This window comes from Syngnathoides biaculeatus, chromosome 6 (assembly GCF_019802595.1).
Source record: "Syngnathoides biaculeatus isolate LvHL_M chromosome 6, ASM1980259v1, whole genome shotgun sequence".
Classification (NCBI taxonomy): Eukaryota; Metazoa; Chordata; class Actinopteri; order Syngnathiformes; family Syngnathidae; genus Syngnathoides; species Syngnathoides biaculeatus.
Window position 1 is genome coordinate 31,089,886 of NC_084645.1, and position 10,723 is coordinate 31,100,608.

A 10,723-nucleotide genomic window follows, 5' to 3' on the forward strand; every position below is an offset into this window, starting at 1 on the left:
GATACGAACCCACAACCCCTGGTTTACCAAACCAGTGCTCTAACCACTGAGCTACGGGGCCTCTTCCTGAATACAGTATATACTTGTGAGGATAAGCGGCTCAGAAGATGGATGAATGGATAAATGAGCCCAAGATGCAGTCTTAAAAAAAATGGAAATAATACAATGACGTGTTCTTAAAAAAATGTGAAAAATCTTAGAAAAGTTGAGGGCAGATGAGCAGGTCACAACCCAAAGCCTCTCGTAGGGATACAATTTAGTGCGAGCCTGTTCTCAGCTTCAGACTCTGACTTATCCTTAACCTGTTTGGCAGCCATCCAGCCACAGGATAATTTCGTTTGCCTCACTTATGTGTGACCCATTTATGTCTGTCATGAAAAAAAAATTTAAAATTACTACTAAAATACAAAGCAGCAATGAGCAGGTCCTTATACCCTCCTCTGCATGGCGAGGTTTGACACCATGTTCACAAACAATATGACTTTGCATTGGCGATTATCCATCTTGGGATGCCTCCTTCATCTTGAGCAGTGGGGGGAAAAAAGTGTTGGAGGCATTTTTTTCTAATAAATTTCAAGAGGCAGTAATGAGTGACTTTTGTTGAGTCGTCTTCAGTACCCTGAAAATATGTATGTTTTTACCATGATACACACGGTTGCAAATAGCGGCAAATTTCAGGCATATTTACCCCACTGTCCCAGCCCTTGCCGACTCAACGTCGCAATCACAATTACCGTGATTTCCGGCCTACAGAGCGCACCTGGTTACAAGCCTCATCGAGTACTTTAGTAAAGGAAATACCATTTGGTACATACATATGACGCAGCTGTGTAAAAGCCACAAGTGACCACATTAAAACACGAGATATTTACAAAGAAAGACGGTACACAGAAAGAGTTTAACGCTAGCGTGGAGCGAGTGCGGCGCTAACCCTAGTAGCAACGCTAGCGCCGCGCAAAAGCTAGCGCTAACACTAACGCCGCACTAGCGCTAACGCTATCACGGCCGGTTAAAATAAAACTTACTGGTAAATATCACTGAGACACGCAAGTAACACAGCAGCAACACACTAGCACAGCGTTAATGCTAGCGCAGCGCTAACAGGGCCGGTAAAAGTCACTTCCTCGGCACATATATTCCGCCGGTCTCATTCTTACCTTTTGTGCTCGAGTGCCCCCTTGCGGACGTTAGAAAAAATGCACAAATTAGCCGCATCACCGCATAAACTGCAGGGTTGAAAGTGTGTGAAAAAAGTCGCAGCTTGTTGGCCGGAAATTATGGTAGTTTGAAAGCCCCTTAAAACCATACACACCTCTTTATCGCGTTCTAACTGCAGGCCGGCATCGAGCAGGCCGGTTTCAAACTCCTCCCTTATGAGAGCCTTCTCCTCCTCAGACAGCTTTGACTCCTCTGCGTCCCCCGAAGCAGTTCCTCCTCCTGCCTCTCCGGACTCTGGGTCCATTTCCCACAAGCCTGGTATGGGGATGGGAATCCCGCCGTTGGACGCAATGGAGAGGCGTCCCTTGGATGACCGGCTTTTTTTGTATTTGTAGCACAGCACATAATCCACCTTCCTCTTGCCGTCAGCGAAAAAGAGCCCTGGTTCGAGGTCGATGCCAGACTCCTACAAAGAAAACCGTGAACACAACGTATGAGCTCAATGGTAGAACGAAGGAACACAACAATACACAGCTGTCTTCATGTACCCTGCGATTGGCGAGCAACCAGTTCAGGGTACACCTTGCATCCTGCCTGATGATAGCTGGGATTGTCTCCGGCACTCTCGTGACCCTTGTGAGGTTAAGCGACTCGGAAATTGAATGGATAATCATTTTTTCATATTTTATTTAATCAAAAATTCATTATATTTACCTTAAAGATGACAAAATGTAAAAAATTAAAAATTATTCAAATTTAAAAAATACAAAAAATGTCACCTCGGAGTTTCAACATAATTTGTTCTTGTGCAGTGTCCAGTCCCAATTTTTCAATCACTGAATTTTTTTTTTTCCATAGGAAATAATGTAAATGAATTTAATCTGTTCTCAACCTCCAAATAGTAAATTTCTGTGTAAATTATTTTTACTTAAAACCATATAGAAACTGTATTCAAACAATAAAAAAGCATAAACTTAAAGCAATTTGAATGTGTATATCATTATATATATATCTTTTTGGTCACTGTGTGATGGCATCGGAGAGACTTGAGAAACGAAGGAGTAAGTGTCATGCTGAAGTCACCCTCCATGATTTGACTGTGTAATTCTTCAGTAGTTTCTCAATTTCTTCTGTTCTGTGACCTTAGCTTTGCTTTGTAATGGTAGTCACTCCTTTGGCAACACTTGCTGCCTTTTATTACGTTTTTATTCTTTCGAATAGTCAAAATAGCTGACATAGCCTTATGATGGCAGGAGCTGTAACAAACAGGCACCCCATTTTCGCACTTAGCGATTATCTCCTTCCTTAAATTCTTTGTGGTTTGCACAACTTTACTTAACTTTTCTTCTGGTAGTACAGCTGCGTTTGTTGGGGGCATGGCAAAGAAAATACTGGAAAAACAATAAACACTCTCGAGAAGCACTGGGGAATGTGCGTGCTCAGTCTATGTCTGCCTGACTGACTCAAAATGGGGAGTGTCTTGTCTTTGCACCGTTCGGCTTGACTGTGCTATGCGTTCAACATGGGCTCAGCTTTGCTCGAGTGTTCGGACTCAGAGAATTGGGTCGAACACCAAGGCATTTTCTTTTCTGACTTTTTTGGTCAAAGTCCGATTTGTATGGCCCACCCGAATGGTTTCAACTCTGAGGCTCCACTGTAAATAACTTTACATGAAAATTGTAATCTTCTTATTTATAGTTTATCTACGAACGACTTGGCTCATCTGAACCTTTCATAAGTCAAACCTTTCGGCGAAAACTTGCCCACCCCTGATATAAATTAGACAGACTAGTCAGTACCTGAGGAGGAACCTGGTCGGTGTCCGGCAGGCCGCCAACAAGGGGGCCTCCATTGGTGGCATCGAGCCCAAGCCCGGAAAGTGAGTGGGCCAACGAGACGAGTTTTGCAGAGTGAACGGACGACGACTCACTCATTGCTGTGACGACGGACATGCGGCCTTTTTCGTTTCATCCCTCTGATGGCACAAGGGAAGGAGAGAAACTTCTGAACAGTGTCAACATTATAGAAACCTCTCAGTATAATGCAAACCCGTTAAAACGGCAGACATGTTGTATATAGATGTATATATATAGACATGTATATATAGATTTATGACAGTGCCCATCAAAACCAAATCATTATTTTCTCTTTGGGCGTAGCTGATTTTCCACCCAAATGAAAAATGATGAAAAAAAGAGAAATCTTTTCTTCCTCTGTTTTTCTTACAGTGGCCAAACTTGAGCTACAGGTTCACAAAGAACAAACATTTTTTTGAAAGTTTCATAGTGGTAAGGAAGTGATGAAACGGGTCCAAGCAGGTTGGAAGAGCAGGTGGAAGGTGTCTGGTGTGTTATGTGACAGAAGAGTCTCTGCTAGGAGGAAGGGAAAAGTTTATACAACAGCGGTGAGGCCGGCCATGATGTAAGGATTAGAGATGGTGGCACTGAAGAGACAACAGGAAGCAGAACTGGAGGTGGCAGAAATGAAGATGTTGAGTTTCTCACTCGTAGTGAGCAGTTTGGATTGGATTACAAATGAGCTAATTAGAGAGACAGCCAAAGTTGGATGTTTTGGAGACAAGGCGAGAGAGAGCAGACTTCGATGGTTTGGACACGTTCAGAGGCGACAGAGTGAGTATATTGGTGGAAGGGTGCTGAGGATGGAGCTGCCAGGCAAAAGAGCGAGAGGAAGACCGAAGAAAGGGTTGATGGATGTTGTGAGGGAAGACATGAGTTTAGTGGGTGTTAGAGAGGAAGATGCACGACATAGGCTTAGATGGAAAAAGATGACATGCTGTGGCGACTCCTAACGGGAAAAGCTGAAAGGAAAAGAAGAAGATTGTGCTTATCTTCTCACTACTATGAATGAAACAACCAATTCACTCCTAAGGACGTCCATTTCTATGCCTGTTCTGTGACTTCCAATCTTTCTGTTACAACGTGATGATGACATTGCGTGACACTCAAAGCTCAGTGGTTACTTCCACCTGAGAACCTTGGTCGAGAACACCTCCGTCCAACTGGAACAAATTCACTCAATGGAGTTTGTCAAAGACGAGGCCTGGAATTGATCTAATATGGCTGCTGCTACCAACCAAACTGGCTTGACTGACTGTTCAATTTCGGGCATGGGTCAATTTTTGTGTCTGTCAGTGAAACTGATGTCATCGATAATTGTTTTCGAGTTTCGTTATTCATGATAAATCCCCAAAATGATCATAAAATTGTAGTTGACATGCTCCATCCACGTAAAGCAGTATTGCCAAAAAAGGCTTGTAAATGTATTCCCATTAATTCTATTGAGGGCTAATGTGGCCAAAGTCCATAGTAGGAGTTCACCAAAGTCCTTAAATTTCCGCAAATTCAAACCAAAATTGACAACTTCCCGTTCAATTCCGATGTTTCCTTGACTTTTTCATGCAAGTTGATATGATTGACATGTCCGTCCAATATGGTGTTTATGCACGAAACTGGTTCCTGGAGACACTACTGAGTGAATTTTGAGGGAATTAGTACATCCGGGACCCCGAAAAAACAAAATTTTTTACCAGGATACACACATTCTGCATCAGCAATTAGGGTGCATTTTGAAATTTTGTTGCCCAGAACTGTGACCTTGATTTGACTTTCCACTTTCATGTCACTTTTTAACTGACGGATGAAGCATTAAGGCCAAAGTTAAGCTGTCCCTACGCTTTTTTGCCCCAGTTGAAGATGTAGGCTCGGATTAAGCTCTGAGTGAGCGGGCGGCGTTTGCAACAATCTACTGGGGTAATTTGGTCACTGGGCCCCATTCGTTGGGGATTTCTCAGACCTTTTGTCCTTTAATCTTGAAATTTGATACGGAGTAAAAGGGTGTTTAAGTGCCAGGTTGGAAGTATAATTTTAGAGGTTTAAGACATAGTGTAAAATAGTAATATATGAAACGTGTGACTAAACCTTGACTCTTCGCAGAAACGACCCAGATGTTTCCTACTAGTTGGGATGTAAATGTGACATTTAAACACAGCAATGTTCTCTTGAACCATCTAAGCATCTCATTTTGATGATCAAACAGAGCATGCAAATCATCAGAATTACTTGAAACTTCACAGAAAACAAGAACGCTAGTGAATCACCGCCATAGAGTTTAAGATTACTGGCTACCTTGGTAATGACAGTTGCTATTTTCCTGTGGTGTTTTGGAAGCGGTTCTGTTTGGGGCCAACTAAAACAGTTCATCAAGTTTCATTTCATACCATATCAACTGGTGTTTCCACCTAAGATGTGTCCACACAAGATCACCTCCAATTAAACTAGTCAACTTCAATGGACATATGGACATTCTAACTGCGGTAATCCCGGTTTACCGTGTATTAGTAAACAAACAGCTAATGTAAACAGAGAATATGAGGGCCATAATGAAGGTCAGAAGCTAGGTCATCATTATGCACTACACTTCTTCTTTTCCTTTCGGGTTGTCCCGATTAGGGGTCGCCACAGCGTGTCATCTTTTTCCATTTAAGGCTATCACGTGCATCTTCCTCAATAACACCCACAGTCTTCATGTCCTCCGTCACCACATCCATCAACCTTTTCTTTGGTCTTCCTCTCGCTCTTTTGCCTGGGAGCTCCATCCTCAGCACCCTTGTACCAATATACTCACTCTCTCGCCTCTGGTCATGTCCAAACCATCAAAGTCTGCTCTCTCGAACCTTGTCTCCAAAACATCCAACTTGGGCTGTCCCTCTAATGAGCTCATTTCTAATCCTATCCAACCTGCTCCCTCCGAGCGTTCACGGCAGATCACAATATTATCTGCGAACCTCATGGTGCAAGGGGAATCTAGTCTAACCTCATCTGTCAACCTATCCATTACTACCGCAAACAGGAAGGGCCTCAGGGCGGATCCCTGATGCAGTCCCACCTTGACCTTAAATTCTTCCGACACACCTACGGCACATTTCACCGCTGTTCTGCTGTCCTCATACATGTCCTGTACTATTCTAAAATATTTCTCCGCCACACCTGACTTGCGCATATGCAGTACCACAGTTCCTCTCTTGGTACTCTGTCATAGGCATTCTCTAGGCCTACAAAGACACAATGTAGCTCCCTCTGACCTTCTCTGTACTTTACATTATGCACTACACTACACACACATAACCTCAATAACGGTGAGGTAGACCTGTTAACCTCTTGAGACGTATGGATGAATGCTGGATAGAAAAATTCGATGGATAGATGTGAGCAATATCTTCTTTGAAAAGTTTTTAAACCCTTTTTAGGTGACAGGTTTAGCAGCTGGTATTGGTAATATGGTGTTTCAAAATGAAACCAGTGGAGGATTTGTGATGGACACTTAAAAGCTGTGGGCATAGGGTTATGCTCACCAGTCTATAGCCTTATCAGCAGTCGGGGTGACTTTAACAGATCAGTTCCCCAGTGAATAAGAGCCAAGCAGTCATCGACCGTCCATTCACTATGAGTCACTTTTAAACTGGCCGCATTTGGGAAAGCAATATGTACATTCAGTGCCCTGTGTCGTTTATCTGTTGGGCCAACAAAAACTTTACCGGTGGTCGTTGGAGCAATGTTGCGACTTTTATCCACATGTTGCGCTGCTAAACTCTGGAAAAGATTGCTCAGCCAACTGGTTGAAAGTAGGCGAAGGCTCAAACCAACAAGGCTCTAGCTCTCCCCAGATTACAAATGTGTCTATTCAAATCACCTTTTCATTTATTCTACATAGTTGTGTAGTTAATTGTTGAATGATTTTATTTACAGTACAACAAATAATGTTTCTTTATGTTTAAGCCAGTGAGGCATAGTGACAGATAGAACAAAGGCCTTCTATTAAATGGCAAGAAGTACATAGAGTCATTAATGTATCCACTTTATTGTTATATTTTTGTCTGTTGGCGTGCCCTGAGATTTTGCAATTGGAAACTATGTTCCTTGGTTATATAAGGTTTGGAAATCAGACATTACAAGATGTCAGAAATAATAGGTGCTAACTTACTATGATGAAATTAATTAAAATTGCATTGATGACTAAGGCACCCATTTCCCACATGTGAGGGCATTACAGCTAATAAGGGGAAAAAAATAAAGTGCTTTCAATGAATTATAATATCAGGTAACACTGCATCTGTATCATAAAAATCCATCCATCCATTTTCTTTCCCGCTTATCCTCACAAGGGTCGTGAGAAGTGCTGGAGCCTATCCAAGCTGTCAACGGGCAGGAGGTGGGGTACATCCTGAACTGGTTGCCAGCCAATCGCAGGGCACATAGAGACAGACAACAGTCGCACCCACAATCATACCTAGGGGCAATTTAGACTGTCCAATAAGTGTTGCATGTTTTTTGGGATTTGGGATGAAACCAGAGTGCCCGGAGAAAACCTACGCAGGCACAGGCAGAACATGCAAACTCCACACAGGTGGGTCTGGGATTGAACCCAGCAGTTTAGAACTGTGAGGCCAACGCTTTACCATCTGAGCCACCATGCCGCCTCGGAAACATACTGTCTTAATTTCTATTAATCCTGAAGTTGATTCTTAAAAAAAAAAAAAAAAAAGACAACATTTATGTCATTTGCATGTCATTCAGCAAAGAGCGATTTGGAAAAAAAATTCCAAAATGGATTTGTTGAAAGAAAAAAAAACTGGAGGAGTTTTTATCTTGAAACCATATTTCTCATCTCTTACTTTATAGTTCAGAAAAATCCCAATATTTACCTGTGTGATTATCATGTGACATCAAAGGGGGTAGTAGGCTTGTTTTTGCTTGATTCTACATAGGGTTAATTTATTTTTTACACCTATGATTAAAAGATTGCCTGAATAGTTTGTACGGTATATCCATCGTTCCCTATAAGGTAATAAATGTGTATCTAAACTACATCTCACTCTCAGATTTGTGGTTAACATGTAACCTGCGGACACATTGTTATGTTGGCACAGGCCCGGCAGGAGGGCACATGCACACGTCTGTCAGGCTTACCGGCCTGTAAGCTCTGCTGACAGCTCAACAACACAAATGCGGAAAGGTCAACAAATGCACCCTTCATACGAGGGGGAAGCAGGTACCGGGATAACTCAGGGGGTCGATTATTAACGTCACTCCAACAGATTAAATGCTGCTAATTTTAAACACTATCCATCTTCAACATATCCTCACACGGGTAATGGGTGTGCTGGCGCCTATCTCAGCTCATTTCAGTCGAGAGCCAGGGTACACCCTGAACTGGTTGCCAACCAATCACAGGGCACCTAGGGACTAACAACCATTCGGAGTCACATCCACTCCCACGGAAAATTTAAAGTCTTCAATTAATTTACCATCCATGCCTTTGCAATGTGGGAGGGAACCGGGAAACCCGGAGAAAATACAAACATGCAAAGGGAGGCTTGATTTAAACTGTGAGACAGATATGGCCTAACCGGTCGTTTATCATGATGCTTCTTAGCACTATTATGATAACATAAACATTAACATAACATTAGGACCGCAACTCGCACTACTTCTAAAAATCAACCCAATTAATTTTTCTATTAATCGATGACTGAAATAAAAAAACATTTATAAATGCCCATCCCCTTTTTAAAAAACAAGACATTTCAAATTGACACTGCAGTGAAATTGCACACAAAATGATCATGATTCAGTAACTGGTTTGGTCTGTAACATGTCAGAAACGTTGCGAAAAATGTGAAGCATTGTTTTCCCAAGTATAAGCAGATGTTTAAAATATTCCAAAAGTCTGTTTTCACGAAGGAGTGAAACGTCTCTAAACAACGGATTGATAAACAACACAAGTACTAATTAATAGATGTAATAATTGCCAATTAATCAATTACAGTGCACGTGTAATTCATGTAACACCTACGACAACAAACCTACATTCTGCTTCACATTAAAACAGTCCCTGAAAATAATAAAGCCAATGAACAATTTAAACAACCAACAAAAAAAGGTAAAAATATCTACATAAATAATAAAAGACAAACAAATCGATTGAAAAACCAGCGTCTTTAAGAGATGTCAGTCTTCAAAAGACGAAAACAACTGCACCAGTTTCACAATACAGGTGATCGTGTTTTGTTGCAATCATAATTAACAAATTGGAGATAGTGTGGAAATGTTTTTGTTTTGTTTTGTTTTTCCCAACAGTTGTACGCATCCAGATGGTCGGATGGGGAGGGGGAAGAAGCTTGGGGCCTCATCCCCACACACGAATACGCGCACAACTAACAAAAAATGTGTTGTCAATCAAAACAAGTTGGGTGACGAGTTTGTCCAATAAACGCGCAGATAAATGCCAAACCTTTACCAAAAAGTGTGCTAAATAGTCAGAATCATTGTTTTTTTTTTTTTTTTCCACATACAGACAAAAGAGACAAGTGGGTACTCACTAGTGCTCGTGGAGGATCAGCTGGCTGCCCCCGTGGAGGTGGACGACGATGAAAATAAAAGATGATTTGAAGACACGCGTGAGGTGCGCGTTGGCCCGGGCCTGACGTGGGACACACACACTCAAAAAAAAAAGAAAAAAAAATCCGCACACGCTCCCGACACCCACCGGGTTTAGCTCGGCGCGCGCACGCGAGGCCGCTAATTCCCCCTGAATCCCGGCGACATGGCGGGCATCTTGTTTGCCTTCATACCAAACTCGACAGGAGGGAAAAGTCAGAGCAAAAACAAAGTCACAAAAAAGTGGTTTCACAGCACATTTTGGCCCGCCTTCCACTTTTGTAAAGTTTGCGCAAACATTTATCAGCCCCTATTCTACAATAAATTGTATTTAAACGTGACATTTTGGCAAAAGTCGAAAATTTGCCCCACGACTTCTAGAAATACGGTCTGACTAACGTGTGCATAAATTGGCGGTCACTTTCTTCTTCACTGGTAAAAACACGCTTCAGTGGGAGGCAGCGGCACCCAGAGGACAGTAGCGAAACCGCACAATCACTGTTGAAATGTACGTGTGGATTGATTTTTTTCTCTTTTTTTTTTAAATAGACGAGTATTAAGTCATGTCATTATCCGAGCCGCTTATCCTCACAAGGGTTGCAGGAAAACTGGAGCCTATACCAACTAGCTTCATGCGAAAGGCGGACTACACCCTGAACTGGTCGCCAGTCAGTCGCAGGGCAGATATCGACACCATCACTGAGCGTACCACTACACCATCAGTGACTTTCATACCAGTCAACTTTTCAGAGCGCCAACCTGTATAAAATACCCAAAAAAGTCCTTATAGAGAGCAAAAAATCCTTATAACATATCGAAGCAAATTATGTCAAAATAACGGAGGGAAAAAAACCACAAAGTTTTTCAATGATTTTTTTTTTTATTATAGATCTCCATAATGATAATATCTGAAGTTAATGTATAATTATCAAAGTCTCTTTAGTGGCATTACTGTGTTCAGAATTGTAATCATGTGTAACTTTCTTCACCAACTCTAAATGCTGAACCTTTGGCTCGAAATTACAGCATCCATCCATATTGACGGAAATGTTCAGAATCCGTATAATTTATGATATACGGCCGTATACGTAAGATTCACCACAAAATGC

The 10,723-nt window shown here is 41.9% G+C and overlaps 1 protein-coding gene across 1 annotated transcript in view; it reads right to left on the reverse strand.

Annotated features, from left to right (window-relative positions):
- ano2a (anoctamin 2a) overlaps positions 1–10,070 on the reverse strand; it is a 35,105-nt gene extending 25,035 nt beyond the window's left edge. The window contains exons 1-3 of the mRNA XM_061823245.1: positions 9,557–10,070; positions 2,958–3,133; positions 1,313–1,624 (exon numbers count right to left, since the gene is read on the reverse strand). Of these exons, the coding sequence (XP_061679229.1) occupies positions 1,313–1,624; positions 2,958–3,110 (465 nt within the window). The 5' untranslated portion in view covers positions 3,111–3,133; positions 9,557–10,070. The remainder of the gene's footprint in view (positions 1–1,312; positions 1,625–2,957; positions 3,134–9,556) is intronic.
- Between the last annotated feature and the right edge of the window lie 653 nt (positions 10,071–10,723).